This window comes from Colletes latitarsis, chromosome 5 (assembly GCF_051014445.1).
Source record: "Colletes latitarsis isolate SP2378_abdomen chromosome 5, iyColLati1, whole genome shotgun sequence".
Classification (NCBI taxonomy): domain Eukaryota; kingdom Metazoa; phylum Arthropoda; class Insecta; order Hymenoptera; family Colletidae; genus Colletes; species Colletes latitarsis.
This window is the reverse complement of record NC_135138.1, coordinates 34,699,379-34,714,874: the sequence shown is the minus strand read 5'-3', so window position 1 is coordinate 34,714,874 and position 15,496 is coordinate 34,699,379. Positions and strand designations below refer to the sequence as shown.

Genomic DNA, 15,496 nt, shown 5'->3' with positions numbered 1-15,496 from the left:
TATAAAGCAGAGAAAAGAACGACGGTAATTGAAAAAGAAAATAGGATTATACGACTGAGAAGATCAATTGATGGATAAATCTTACATTCGACGCCAATGGTGTCCAACAGAAAGTCGCAGGAAAGTCTAGAATGGTACAACAGAAACGAAGATGTCGCGATTATTAGATCAAGTTTGAGAAGATCCCCCAGATTCCATCGCTGCAAAATTCAGTATCAATTTGATCCAAACATACGCGCAAAAGAAATAAGCGCAGAAGTCTGTCTGAACGCGCATTGGCGTAGCACCCGTGGACGAAGAAACGAGAGCGCGACGGGCCAACGATCCCAATTACAAACATTTCTCGTGGCTTTTCAGAGCTACATTCGTCGGAAGAGGGACCGTGTACAGCCGGTGCATTTCATAGTTCACGCACCCTCGGTACACTCTTCACGTTCTCCGACGTACATCGCCTCCATATCGCTCTCGGTCCAAAAGTACTTTTCGTTTTCGAGTGCGTCCGAGCACATGCGGGTTGATTTTCTTCCTTCTCCCCCTTCTTCTCGCTCTCGTTGCGTCACCTTCCGCGCGACGTAGCTGGGTCAACTGCTGGCACAACGGCGAATAAGGGTGGCTCTAGCGCGTCACGAACAAAACCGGGGAAAACCATCGAGAGCAAACTCGAAAAAAAATTTACAACGATCGTAACAAATAGGGAGATCGACGATCTTAACGTCTGCGTTCGTCGTTTGCAGGGATTGTGTTTACGGGGTGCAGAGTTCGAAGGAGAAGATATAGGAGACTGCTGGGATTTCGAGGGGGCGGTCGTTAAACCTAGCTGACACGAGGTTGCTGCGTAATCGCTAGAGCAAGGAAAGTATTTGGCCGGTTTACGGGCACGAACAGAGGAAGCAGACGGAATGAGAAAACGAGAGAAAAGTGACAGGAGGGGGGAGGGGGTGGAGGTGGAGGGTGATAATTTGTTAGCATGCGCGCACCCCAAATGCGCGAAATCCCGTCGAAGTGCGGCTCGTGCGCATTGTTTCCTTGTTTGCCAGGTGTTTCGAGTACTTCGGCCGAGTGGGGGCCACGCCATTGTTACGAGAAGTCGTGCAACCGCTCGACAAAGCCGACGATCTAATGCTCTTTTATTGTGCATTGTGCTCGGTCAAATCAAGGAACGGGGAACACGCTAACCGGGGGATCTAACCACTCCGATAGGGTGGAGGTGCCGCCGCTGCTGCCACCGATCGCAACAAAGACTATGGCGAGTCCGCGTCTTCGCGACGCGAGGCTCTTCCGCTTTTTTCAAACCGAAGGTGCACACGCGGGGTCGCATTCAAAGGGTGCACAAGAAGTCCTTCGACCATTTTACCCCGGTCAAATATAGTTGTTTTCAACCAGTAAATAGATCTCAATAATTAAAAATGCAAACAGTCGTGTCTGCAAATTAATTTCTTTTCGTGGCGATTTTTAGATATATTTATGAATAGTTCAATTACGTTTTACGTATCAGAATAATCTTCATTAGCATCTATATATCTCTGCCGATTTTTAGGCGGCTGCAAAATCCTCCCTCTAGAGAAGGATGGCAATTTTGCAATTTTCTAATCTCGTCCGTTGAAATTCGTAGATTCTCCGACGTTAGATTGTTCAGAATATAATTATTAACGAGAGGAAGCCACCCAAAGTTTATTCTTGAAATCAAAACCACCGCGTTTGAGTTTAGAGAACCATCTTTTATGGTTTTAAATAGTAGACTCGCTATTTTTAATGCTGACTTCTCTACAGTAGTTAGTTATTTTGAATAAAATGCTACAAAAGGTTGCAATCTAAAGAATAGAAAGAAAATCATACTTACCTAAAAAGAAGGATCCTCCGTGGATCCATAATGGCGATGAACCGGATGACGTCGAGGATACGTTCATGCACACAAAGAATGTTTTCTTCCAAAAGAACTTTATTCTGTTCCAACGTTTTTAGAGTGAAAATTCATTCGAACGGTTCCCGTTTTACTGTAACGCGACTCATCTTCACTTGGGAGGGTGACACAAATGTGCAACATGGAATAAATCGTTACGGTCATGGTAAAAATTACAAGTTTCACGATTACAGCACACTAAAATCGTGGATTGCGTCACGCTGGAGACATTTTTATTAATAACAGAGATACGGAGTTATTGTAAACATTGTAAATTTTTATTACACCGTCCATGCATATTCCTGGTCGCCCTGGGTCTCGTGGTTTCTGTTCCTCGTTGTAGCCGTGGATTTTCATTTCCGCTAATCACTTATATCGAGACGGATACGCGGTTGAATCGATCGCTAATTACAGCGAGTCTCGCTCACTGGTGAAACAAAAGCAATTATAATTCGTTAAATCGCGTTTACGTTATTTGTATCATCTTTATCGTGCTGCTCATCGAAGTATAGAACTTTTCATTTATTTGACGTACCTCGTTGGCAAATATCACGATCGATTTCGATACTCTTTTCTTTTTGACGTGCAATTTTTTTTAGTTATCAAGCGCGGTGTTATAACAGCGAGTTTTTAAATAATTTGCTCTATGCGTTCCCTTTATTCGTGTACGTTACATTCGAGACCCTTTTCTCGAACTCGAAAGTTTCATAGAGATATTTGATAGAGAAAAAATAGCGAATTTTTAACATGATTTACACAGCGACATTAAACCGCAGCTCGTAAGTGATTAAACAGAAATTCATCTCTTCACAGTCGGTAATTGTATTTGTATTGGGACTGTATATTATTGTCAGTACAATTCTGACTAGTTTTTAACACAGTTAGAGTCACTATTTAAATGATAATAAATAATTCGCCTGCTACAGCGTTTAAGTACATTCATCACGAGATGTCGATGCGCATATCTATACATAAATAACATAAGCTAAAAGGTAAACGCAGCGTGCTGTTGCTGGCAAATAAATAAATAATATAATGTCGTGTCGCGACTTGATACGATTTCCTTATTTCGTTATCTCTTCTTGTTTTTTTTTCTTACAAATAAACAGACTTTACAAGACTAGCTGGACCGACTTTACCGTCTCGCTCCGAAGAGAAACGTCCGAAAGGAATCGACAATTGAGTCTATCTATGTCGTCTTCAATATGGTATAGTTTCGCGCGAACGAAGATCGTTTCAGTCAAAAGTGTATAAAAGTCACATTTTGATTCTTCGACGTTCCAAACAATACCTATCAAATGAGATCGTTCAGGCTTTCACGAATCGAGTTCTCGCGAGTCAAAAGGTGTTGGAAATTTTCGGGTACGAGCCGCGTCCTTTTCCAACGTTTTCAGCAACAGTGTTTATTAACTAGAGTTATTGTATTCTCACTAGTAGACATTAGACCAATGAAAATAGTTTAAGTACATCGTTAAAAACGTATATTACTCTATTAGCTGCTGTTAAGATTTTTACAAATAATTTGTCGCGTCAACAACATCGATAGCAACACTTACGATTATCGCTTGAAGCATAGTCGACTTCGGTTTCAATCGATCAACTCAATAGCTTAAAACTAGGGTCGATAGTCAATAGGGACAAAGAGGGTGTGTAGCGGCTATAAGGGCTTAAAGTATGGCAGTCAAAATAATAGGAAGCAGAATAAAATAAGTATCGAACAGTCCATGAATGTCCAAGCAAATATCTCGTAAGTGATCGAAGTTAGAGTAAATAAATAATCAAAAGGACGCGACTCACACCCGGAAGCAACAATAGTCCTCCCAACAGTTTCAATCGATCAGAAATCGTGCCTGTTATCGTATAATTATCCTAACGTGTCTCGATATGACTAGCATCATCGTATCAAACGAATAAAGCAAAAAACACGAGATAACTATAGTCGGTGGAACCATGATTACGAATTTAAAGTACCGCGCCGAAGTTACTGTGTAAACAAGTGTCATATAAACTGCACACACATATACAGACTTCTATCACCGAATCAATTTTATGCTAACACCGATAACATTATGTACAAATTTATTAAAACAATGACTAGCTTCTGTATGATGACCATACCTCCTGGTGGTCGATATCTTGGACAATGATTCCCTTGAGTCGCAGTACGAACCTCGTTAGCATCAGACGATCGAACATAATTATAAATAAGTACAGAATGTCACGTGGTGAAGTTGCTCCTGGAACGATCGCCAAATCGGTTGGTCGATCGTGGACCACTTTGATCCTCGAATGATATCTCTGTTCCTTTTCTCCGTGTCCTCGAACAGTCAACCAATTCAGCGACCATCCTCAAACATTTCAAGATACGTTAGCAAACCTCGACAAACATCGATAAATCTAGCATCGGGGGCATACTGGGGGGATAATCTGAACAAAAATCGATCATTTCAAGATCCACCCGATCGGCTGATGTCGCAATGTCCAGCACCGTGCGATTCGAACGCTCGAAGGACGACTTATCAATTAAAGAAGTCGTCGTCGTCGAAGGGGTCGTTCTCCCTGACGAATATGTTCACCGACTCGGACTTCCTGATGTACTGGTCGCCCCGCGACTTGTTATTGTTGTTCCCGGCACTGTACTTGCCCTGGCGACTGTGGTTCTTCAGGGGTAGCGTCGTGGCGCGATGTTCCGGCACGTTGTCCTCCATCTCAGACTTAAACGCGAACGCGTCGTCGTCGTATCTGAGATCGCCATTGAAGAAAGAGTCGCGACCGCTGTCCTCCGACACGAAACCATCGGCTGCTTGGTGTCCCTCCTTGGTATCGCAGGGCAGCTCCTCTGGTGTTGCTTTGAGGTCAGAGGGTAGCCTCTGGCGGTCTGACGCGTCGCTGGAGGCGCTCGCCGTAGGCGTGAGGTCATCCTCGAAGTAGCTGGACCTCTTGCTGTACTCCCTCTGGATCTCTTTCCTGGGGAGGTCCTTGGCGTACCTCTTGCTAGAGGAGGGGCTCGACGGGGGTGGTTTCTGATCGTTCGTGTCCGTGCGGACCCGGGGCTCGACCGTGGCCAGGGACTCGACGGCGGAGGGGTCCACGTGCTCCACACTTTGGGCAAAGTCGTCTTCGAAGGGGCTCTGAGTCTTGGCGTGCGGGTTTCGCGGCTTGTGCCTGGGCACTCGTTTGCGATGGAGGCTCTCGCTTTTGGAATCAGGCCCCTCCGACCAGTAGGGCCTCTCTGCCCAGCTGTCGTACTCCTGGTCGCTGCCCCAGTAGCTCTCGCGACTCCTGGAGCGCTGGGAGGGTCGTAGATAGGGGTCGGAGTCGTTATCGCTGCACTCGGACCTGGATGTGCCGAACTTACCGCGCGATTCCGTGTAGACGACGTCGGTGTTGCGGCCCTCGTTCGCGCTGTTGGGCCTCTTGGGCCAGTGTCTCCTCCTGCAGGAGTATTTAGGCATGTCGTCTCCAGGTCTATCGGTGGCATACTCTTCGTCCCAGGCGGCTGCATAGTCGTGAGGTCTCTCTCTGCCCTCTCGATAGTAGTAATAGCTCTCCCTAGTAGGATAATCGAAATCTGGCGGACCCGCTGTTCTCCTGTTCCAGAATCGAGCGTCCTCCTCCCACCTTCTCCTTTCGTACTTCCTCCTGTGTCGTCTGTCCTCCTCGTCGTAACCCATACTCTCCTGACTACCGAATCTATCCTCCTTGGTCCACAGGGTCAACTTCCTCTTCCTCTCCTCGTCGTAAAACGGCTCGTGCGGCCAGTTCCAATGCTGAGGCTGCGATCTGCACTTCCAGTGCGCGTCGTATTGGTCCTCCTCGTCCTTGTACTGCATCTTGCGATGGGGATAGTTTCTGGACTCCTCCCACTGGCTCTCGTCGTGCCAGGTCGGGTCGCGCGGTCTGTAATTGTGATTTTTGATCCACGACGCCTCGCGGGACTTCTTTACTATCCTGTCGCGGAAACTTCTGTCCCTCTTGTTGTCGGGAACGGGTCCAGCTTCCTCGTAGAATGATCTGTCGCCGAACGCGGAGGCGTCGAAGCGAGGATGACGCCTGCACCAGAATCCACCGCCCCCGCGCGACCTTCCGTTGCTCTCCTCGCTCTCCTCCTCGTCCTTCCATTCGTTGTCGCTGTCGCCAGAGTGACGATACACGCTGGCCCTGAACACCACGTCCTTGTGGAACTCCTTGCCGTCCGGAGACCACGGCGAGGTGCCGCTGATCGAAGGTGTACCCTCGCAAGACGGTCTGTCAGACACGAACAGACCCGTGTCGAACTTCGCCCAGTTGGCGTCGTCCTTGCTGTCGTCCGTTTCCTGTTTCAGCTCCGTGAACGGGCAGAATATGTCCTCCGAAATCGTGGATTTGGTTCCCTTCGCGGCGTGCGTCCCGCTGCTCAACATCTTTATCTCCTCGAAGATGTCCATGCCCATTGATTTCGATTCTTCCTCCTTTTTAACCTGTTTCTTCGGGCTGGATGACGATGGCGGCGTGTCGGAGAATAGATTGAGCAGCTCCACTTCCGCTATGCCTTTCGATTGAGTAGAGGACGAAAGCACAGGAGACACTTGAGTGGAGTTGGACGCGTCCTCCTGCGTCTGCTTGGGCAACGGTTCCGGTTCTCCTATAATCTCGCGTAGAGCAGCGTACCTGTCGCTGGACGTCGATATCGAGGACTTGACTCTCGTCTTCTCCGCTGTCAAGCCATTAGTCTCTTCCGCGTTGCTCACCGTCGCTGGCTTGTCCAGGTCCTCGTTAACGTCGCTAATTTTCTCAGGAGCTTCCGTTTCTTCGTCGTCCGCCATCGAATCTCGCCTTTCGGGCTCCTCCTCGGCCTCGTTGCTTTGCTTCGTCCCGAATTCCGTCCCGATTTCCGCTTCCGTCATCGACATTCTGGCGGTGGCTTCCGTTTCCACCGACTGGGCCTTCTCGCTCGCGGAGCTCGAGGATGGCTCGTTCATTTCCTCGAAATTTACGTTGGGTAACTCTTCCGTTGTTAAATCTTCGCTACTTGGAGGAAGCTTCACTGTTAGGTTCACCAAGGAAACTATGGTTTCCGGTTTGCTGTCGTCCTCGGGCTCCGAAGCAGTCTCGAACGTTTCCTTCATCGCGTCCGACACCTCCTCTTCGACCGCGTCTTGCATCATGTCGGTCGCCTCCTCTTCGACCGTGTCTTGCATCGCGTCCTCCTCGCTCCTCTTCATCTGTTCCAGCTCCAACAGTTCCCGAAAGACCGCGTATTTGTCGTAAGTAGCATCGCATTTGGGTTCCTGGTCTGTGTTCACTTTGACGAAGGCTTGGGACTCTACGTAGGATTTCGATTGAACAATATCAGGCTGTTGCTTCATGGTAGCGAATTCTTGTCTCGTGACTTCCTCCGTTTCGTTCGTGGAAGCATCCTTGGTGGACAGGGTCGCCAAGCAGTCCGTGAGTTGCTGAAGCGTTAAACTCGTCAGCTCCTGAACAGTCATCCCGAGACTATTGGCTAATTCGTTCAGGTTCGAGGACGTCAACTGACTCAGTGTAATATCCAACGAAGGCTTCGCCTTTTTCGCCGTGGTGGATACGCTGGTAGACGTGAAGAACGTGGACAGGTTCGTCGTAGGCATCATAGATCTGAAGGAATCTTCAAAGGTCGACGTGGTCATCGAACCGATTAAATCCGATTTGGTGGACAGTTGAAGGGGCGGGCTAAAGTTGTCGTCGAAGTGGCTCTTCGTGTCCTTTAATGGACTCTTGCTCCTGTCCTTGGCTACGACGGGCGAAGGATGTTCGCGTTCAGGGAAATCGTAGTGGAAGTAGCCCTCTGTGTGCGGTGGCCGCGGCGGAGGCTTCACGCCGCCCCTGCCGCCTTGCTTCTTCGGGGGCAGAGGCGGCGGATTGATCAGGATGTTGGCTACCCCTCGCGGGGGAGGCTCGGGGACCAGCTCCAGCTCCGCAGACGAAGTGGAGAGTCGCGAATTCGCGTCGGAAGAACAAGACTTTAACGGAGACGCTGGCGACTCGGTGGTCGTTGTAAAATCGACCGTAAATGGCTTGTCTATGGGCTGTCCTTTGCCAGCAGGCAAGTCGATGTCGAAGTCCTTCTTGCGCCCGGACTTCATGGGACTTGGAAGTGGAACCAACCCGTGCACGTAGTCGGAGGAGTCTTTGTCCATTCGACTGAGCAAGGTAGCGCCTCCGGATACGGTTGAAACCGCCGGAGAGATCGAAGCAGACGGTTCCTCGGGCGGTAGAGACACGGATAGCGGTTGATGATGAGCCTTTGGCCCAGCTTCCGTCTTCCGCGAGGAATCGGATCGCGCGACGGCCGGCTGAACCGCCTCGATCTCGTCGAACCGGTCGAAATTCGCGAAGTTGCTGTCGTCGAACTGATTGTCCTTCGACAACAAGTCGTTTCGTGCCTGGTTCTCCGACTCTGCGGAATCCGAGCCGCCGCTGAAGTTCGTGGGGAACGTGTCCGAGCTGGTGGACACCAGATCCTTCAGCACCTTCTTCGGAGGATTTTTCAAGTGCTGGAAGAAGTCCTTCTTGTCCACGTAGGGTTTTATCAGGCCGGTGCCCAGCGGATCCAACTCCGTGAAAACGTCTATTTGCGGGCTTCTAGCCAGAGTCTGCAACAAATTATATTTTCAAGTTGTGTTAACAGCGTTTAGCTTCCCTATGTGGGTGTTCCAAAGGTCTTGTTAGATTGTCATTAGCCTGTTGTGACGTTTACCTCGTCTTGTTCTTTTTTGACAGGGGTACTCTTGTCTGAACTGGTGACCTCGCTATCGCTGAAAAGGTTCTCCGCGTCCTTGTCGAACCATTGAACCGAACTTTGAAGCGGTGGCGTCTTGCTGGTTACAGTCGTCGCTGGGCTTGACGTGACCGACGATTGGGGACCTGGAATCGTTTGCTGTCGGTCCAAGTGACCTCTTTTTGAGCCTGATGGCGGTGGCGGCAGGATAGGCCGCACAGTGTCTTCCAACTGTAATCGAACAAAGATGTTAAACACTGTAGTTATAATTTAGTTTGAGAATATTGGAAGTGTTGGTTTACCTTCATGTTTGCGAACGAGTCACCGAACGGATCAGGTTCGAAAAGACTGTCCGCGGATGGTGGTGGATTCTCGGGGGTATTTTTCTCCATGTGATGGATTCCTTGCTGTAGAGAATTTAGTTCAAATTGTAAGTCTAATAAATCCGCTATTACACCACTTTGACATTCGTTTCTTTTCTCAGGTTGTATGTCTACCTCCGGATTCGTGTTCTTTGCTCGATGAAGAGAGGACTCGGTTCCTGCTGCACCCTATTAAAGAAAATGTTTTATTGATTATTATGAATGTTTTATTCGATATGGTATATTATAGCATCGTTATATTATAGAAATTTACTTTGGTGTCGGGTGTAGGTTCGGTGAAAATGCCACGATTGTGAAGCTTAATAACGCCTATGGCATTTTGCTCCAAGTGTTGCTTCGTCAGCTCGATTTCTTTCTTTTTCAGCTCGAAGACCACTTGAAACAAGTCGTTCATAGCTATCGCCGCCTGTAATGGTTTCTTTGTCAAATTGAATGATAAAAAGAGACAGACCTGTTCTTGCACGACTATACATAATCAGAATGGTGGATGAATGTAAGTACATTTTTGTTCAGTTAGTATGCATAGTACTAAAGAATATTGCAAAGGTATTGCATCGAAATTTTGATAGTTTATTTAGCGGCTAGCTCTGTAATTAAATCTGAGGCGATGATTCTACTCACACTAGATCGAAATGTGAGTTTATACTAAAATTACTAGCCAGTTTACATATTCTGCTAGTAAGGTATCTCCAAATCTAAGGCGTATAATGGCGATCTAAGTAGAGGAAAGAATCTGATCTTTCTGAGATGTTTAAGCATAACTAAGAATATTAACTCACAGTACCCATTCACGATTTTGTATAAAAAAGATTAGGCCAGATGATAACTGTCTATTAGCTAGTGTAATAAACAACCTCGATTAGACATAAATAATTTGCATTGCAATTTTTCAAGCAACATTTTGTGGTCAGACTGTTCTTCGTAAACTGTTCATAAACATTCAAGAAAATAAATGGACGCAAACACAATAATAACGAATAGAAAAGCGACGCTCCAAAGATGGGCAGAATTTTGTTCGAACAATAAAAGTCATTCAACGTGAAATGTAATTTAATCGTAATTTTTATTTAGAGTTTCGCCCATCTCCGTTCGAAATGTTAACAAACGATGTGCGTGCGTGCTGTTAGAGAATTCATATATTTGAAAATAGTTTGGTAATCGGTGTTTCGTGCACTCGAGACGAAAAAAAAATGAGAGAATGGCGCATGCAAAAGCGTTGGTCAAAGGGAGCTGAAGTTGAAGAAATTGCAATCTCTTTGAACGAGCACGGAGGGAATCGCGTATAATCGAACAACAATCTCCCGCAGCGTATCGGTGGAGTAGTAGGCTGAATCGTATAATGCAATTATTTACATGCCCCTCCGAAATTACGGAGCCACCGAGGTCGATATTGCTTCCCCGGATTGGACAAATATCATTTTAGACCCCCTCGCTTCTCCAAAGCGAACCGTTCTCGACAAATGACACGGTTCGATCGCGTTTACGAATCGTATCCGCGCACCAACGAATTTCCCAACGAATTAAAACGCGGATGCTTCCTTTTTTCGAAAGACAATACTCGAAATACGCGACGACTTTGAGATTAGATTTATATTAGAGCGTTTAAACGGTTTTAAAAATAAGGGAGAAGGAGTATGGACTATTAATCTAAGATAATGTAATGTATCGGTGCCTTTTAGAGGATCTTAAAAGGAGTCTTATATGGAAACAGATGGTTCCCAATAAAAAACTCGTTTCCGTCCTAGGTTACTGGCGAACTCATCAGTGAAACTGATTCAACAGACCTTACCACAAATGTCATTAAATGTTTCGATCGACTCCTGTATAACAGAGTCATTTGCTTAATGAACCTGTGAGAACTGGTTTAAGCAAATAACCCTCTAGCGGCGTTGTCCAGAGCCTTGATTATGAAGCCGAAATTTCGTAATAAAATAGATTCAGATATTTAGCGCTATTTACCTGTTTAGATTTCTATTTGTTTCGTTACGTAACACCAGCTTTTTGATTAAAAATGTTTAGTAAATTTGAGATCGACTAGTAATAAACAACGTGTATAAGATTTTGCAATCATTTAACACAGGAAAGATATCTTGATGTTTGCAGAAGAGTCGAAGATATTTTTTCTATTTTAAATGACCACAAACTCCTAGACACGTTACTTCAATGAATATTGTTAATATTGATCTTCGACTCTTTTGCAAACATAAAATTATTTATTGCTAAATAGTAACAGAGTCACTTGTTTTTCAACTTACGTTCCAAACTCAAAATAAATAGCTTTCAATTTATGTTCAGCCAATTGTACGCTGCGTTTGTAATATAAAAATCAATTTCAACGTGGATTAATGGGTACATCTTACTTGGCTCGCAGCTTTGTCCGTTTTTATGCCGAAGAAACGATGCCCAGTATCTGGAGAGCCGAAAATATATCCAAAAGCCCTCGAATCGCAAATATCCTGCGCGATGAACGATATCTTATGCACAGGATGGTGATACAGACAGACCTGAGAAAACGATCAAACACTATCATCGAAATTTTGTTGAATCGTGCAAGCCAATACAATTAAACAAAACTTTCTTTTCGATCAAAGTGAACAGAACGCAAATGGAAAATTGTCTACGATAGGTCGGGAATCAAAAGTGACTATAGAAGTATTTTCACCGGTTGGAAACACGTTGGAAATTTATAAAACTGTGAATAAAAGAAAAAATCAACTCCAGAAACGGTTATCGCGATCTCGCGTGTTAATTTCGGAGTCTGAAAATAAAATAAAACACGGGAATTGCATTGACTTTAGTAGAAAAGCTATTAGAGCTTTTACCCCAGACTTTTCGTCCCGCAAGCGTACTCCATCGATGCTGACCTGGATGGTGATTCGTTGTTTGTGTTCACCGGCAGCCCGAATCGCCATCTTCAGGTCCGCCAAAGCTGCTTGACACATCCGGTCCCCGCTCGCTTCCGATACTTCCAATATGCCAATCAACTTTGCCTTGAACGACATACCCTCCCCAAGAAATCGGGTTGGTTCGTACTTGACTGAAAAACACGATTCGATCGTCGCGTTACGACTGCAATATTGCCAGTGAAACTAATTTATTTCACCCTTAACACTGTCGTTCACTGTCCATGACCCGTACACGGGCCATAGCGCCATACTTTTGGTTACGCCGCTAAGGGGCCGGACAGTGAACGCGTTAACATGCATTTGAGGCAACCCAAGATATACTAACGGAAAATAAAAAACAGCGTTCTTGTACAGTTTCTTTATTTTGTGCAATTTATCACACTAAATAATGCAGTGTGTAAACAATGTATTTATAGGAATATAAAATAGACAACCATCGGCATTTCAACAACTTTATTTCATCAGATTGTGCAATAAATTAAATTAGTTGTACCACCGATTACCGGGAACCCTGTATTCGATTCACAACAGCGATTAAATAGAAGAGATAATTAATAATATATACGCGACACGACAGACGAAGCGTAAAGCGAAATGCGAGGCATGCTGGGACGCATCCGTGTGCGGCCAACCTTAGATGCTCGTTTTAATATCCCAACGTGTGGCCTTATTCAAACTCGCGCGAAGCAGAATCGCATTGAATTATCGGGTACGTAGCTGCGGGGGTCTCGAAGCGATCCAACGACGATTTCGAGCCTCTTGAACTAACATTGATCGGCCATACGATCAATTTGCCGCCCCGTGAAAACGTGAAACGAGAATCCTTTCGAGCGTACTCGAGACAAGCAATTTATTTCGCTTTTCCGTCGCCCTTGTATCCCCTCTTACCCTTTCGAAGCGCGTAACCAGGGCAAATTCGATCCTTTCCCCGTCGAAACGCATTAAAAAATTTGACCGTTCGAGGATCGAACGTGCTCGTCGTCGCCGTAATAATCTGCTCGGTAGTTGCCCGTTTCAGCCGATCGGTTGTTAGTTCTTTATTCATTCGTGCGTCGGACAGCGCCGAGCCAGCACGCTTTGTCTTCGCCACGGGCAATTTGTTGAAATCTCCCGGTACCAGAAGCCGCTTCGCGAACACTTTTCTCGACCCCTCGCGACTTTAATAGTCACGACCACACCGGCACATTTGTTTGAACGTCCTCGTACGCCTCGAGTGGAGAACGCCAACTGTCGATACTTGAGACTCTATCCGGATAACCAATTCATGCCCTCCCTCCTCCCCCGCCCCCCAACAATTTCTCTGCTCAAGCTCGATCGCCTCCGTACGAGCTTTTTCCTTCGCACACCATCTTCCTTTGCTCCCGCACTGTCACAACAACCGCTTCGTTGCGTAAAACAATGAAAATTCAGAGTGCACGCGATGAGTCATTCAAATCGATCCCCTCCGATAACTTTCAAGCTGTCGATTACATCAAAAAGTATTTAGAATAAAAGTTACACAGTCTCAGAGGGGATAATTTGGTGCGATTGAGTTTTTCGAGGGTGAACTCGTGGACTACGTATCGCCCCCCTTATCGTGCACCGCAATTTTCGCCCAGAGTGGTTAAATTTCCAAATGTTTCGATAAATAAAATTGTTTTTCTCGATGGAGCTAGAAATATATGAAGTTTGTTGAGCGTTTTCTCTTTCAGAAATATTTAGAAGTTCCTCGGGTCACGGAAATCTTGATCTGGCCCTGACCTTAGCTAGGTACATTAACATAGAAAGATGATTTGAAAAAAGGACATTTCCATGATGCAAGAGAAGACACGTAAAACTGGTTTTGGAGGTATCGATCGTCTTTTTCATCAAACGGTACTGGATCCGAAACAGGCATATCAAACACGTGGTCCTCTCTATTAAAGTTTGCAGCCTAATCTTACTTGGCTGAACCTGTTTGTTTTAATCTTTATCGCTAAAAGCGCTACTATCTTATTTGTTTCTAAATCGTTAACGTTGGATATGATACGAACGGTAGAGATCAATAACAAAATAAGATTTAATGTTCTTTTGGGGAAAGTCGAACGTAAAGAACAGAATAGAACTTTCAGGAAGGCTAAAGTTCCATCGAATGCTCTCGGTCTACCCTTATACACCGTTTACAATGCACGTACGACGAAGTGGTCGGTGCATCCATCTGGTGGCGAAGGCGCATACGGACACCCACATAAGCAGACTGCACTATCGCGGTCGGTACGATGCAAGTGCTACGAAAGCTCGCGCGAAAATCGCAAATTGACAGTCCTCTCTCTACCCCCAAAAAAAGTCTACCCGCTTTCGTTCGTTTCACTCTTTCACTTGCATCACAATCCACACATCCATCGCGTATCGGATCGTTCGGTTGGATTCGAATTGGCCGACAGTCGTCTTTCTCCCTCTTAAAGAAGGGAAGCCATATTCCGAGGCTCCCTATAACCGATCTACAGGGTGGTATCACAACGTCATGCTTCCAGAACATTAACAAATCCCACGAAACTGGGAGAAGGTTCCACGGTCGTGACGCATACCTGCCGATTCGAATCACAACGGTATCACCGAGCCACAATACGACGTTGACAAAGCACGTTCTGACGTATCCATGGAAATTGTGCAATTTCGTAGGGGGTGGTTTTTTACTTACACTTGCGCGGACTGTTTTTCTTCCGTAAGGTCTGCATCGATAGTCCCGTGTAAGCGACGAGAGAGTATCGGATATAGGAGAGGAAAAAATAACCGATCTTCTCTCTCGGCGCACCCTCGGCCGCCGCACTATCGTGGACAGAATTCTCAACACAGGCACATGTCGCTCACACTTGTCTTTCTCCCTTTAGTCCTGTCTCCGTCGCCCTTCGCGACTCCGTCTTTCCCTTTCCCCTCCCTCTCTCCGTCCCTCTTGCTCCCACTCTCACCCTTTTTCACCCGCGGCCTATCTCGTGCTCTTGCTATCCAGCCGTTACTCTTACGTTACTCCCTCTGTCTCCCTCGATTCGCGTATTCCCACGGAAGTACGAGATTGGCGCGTTTCACATACGGTCGGTGATTCTCGTCCCGCAAACACGCTTGCACGTTGTCGCAGACAACCGGAAGAACACCGAGATCCCCGGAGCACGGTTCCGTGATCAGTTTCTCGCGGTACAGGCGCGTGGCGTTAAAATACGAAGGAAGTAGCGGCCGCCTCTGCCGGCACGGATCATCCATGTTAGCCTCTCTTATTGATCAATAATATACCATCTAGTACGTGGCGTCGTCGCTCCGGGGCCACAGAGAATATTTCCCGCTAAGCGCGCGCTTTTCCGTCAGCGACTTTCCCCATTAACCTGCAAGGTCCACGTCGTCCACAGAACCGAACCACGTCTCTGGAGCGGTCTCGTTCACGGCGGAACGAAAATCTTTTGTCGAGTGCTTTTTTTCATCGCGTTTCGCGTATCGACCGGGATAAAAATTTCAATTGCCCTACTGCTTTTGTTCTCCGTCGTTGGCCACCTACTCCGCGGTGGCGCGTTTGCGAACGATCTCCTGGCGAAACTCATCCCTCCTTTCCACGCGAACT

At 46.5% G+C, this 15,496-nt stretch overlaps 1 protein-coding gene across 3 annotated transcripts; it reads right to left on the bottom strand.

Annotated features, from left to right (window-relative positions):
* Positions 1 to 1,943: 1,943 nt before the first annotated feature.
* Dab (DAB adaptor protein) lies at positions 1,944 to 15,384 on the bottom strand. 3 transcript variants are annotated; one of them, XM_076764901.1, is made up of 8 exons: positions 14,588 to 15,384; positions 11,845 to 12,059; positions 11,383 to 11,526; positions 9,276 to 9,428; positions 9,137 to 9,190; positions 8,942 to 9,046; positions 8,619 to 8,870; positions 1,944 to 8,514 (listed from the first exon to the last, which is right to left on the bottom strand). In XM_076764901.1, the coding sequence occupies exons 1-8, from the start codon at positions 14,622 to 14,624 to the stop codon at positions 4,420 to 4,422; spliced, it is 5,055 nt and encodes a 1,684-aa protein (XP_076621016.1). In that variant the 5' UTR covers positions 14,625 to 15,384; the 3' UTR covers positions 1,944 to 4,419. The 3 variants fall into 3 exon arrangements, with proteins under 3 accessions (XP_076621016.1, XP_076621015.1, XP_076621017.1); XM_076764900.1 differs by having other exon boundaries at positions 8,942 to 9,190; XM_076764902.1 differs by lacking the exon at positions 14,588 to 15,384 and having other exon boundaries at positions 8,942 to 9,190; positions 9,276 to 11,545; positions 11,845 to 11,984.
* Positions 15,385 to 15,496: the final 112 nt, after the last annotated feature.

Bases quoted from the DNA above. Each gene is read 5' to 3' on its own strand.
- Dab (XM_076764900.1), bottom strand. From the start codon at position 14,624: ATGCAGACCTTACGGAAGAAAAACAGTCCGCGCAAGT. The intron at 11,527-11,844 runs GTAAAAGCTCTA...TCGTTTTCTCAG, and splicing joins TGCGGGACGAAAAGTCTGGG to GTCTGTCTGTATCACCATCC. The intron at 8,871-8,941 runs GTAAACCAACAC...GTTCGATTACAG, and splicing joins ACTCGTTCGCAAACATGAAG to TTGGAAGACACTGTGCGGCC.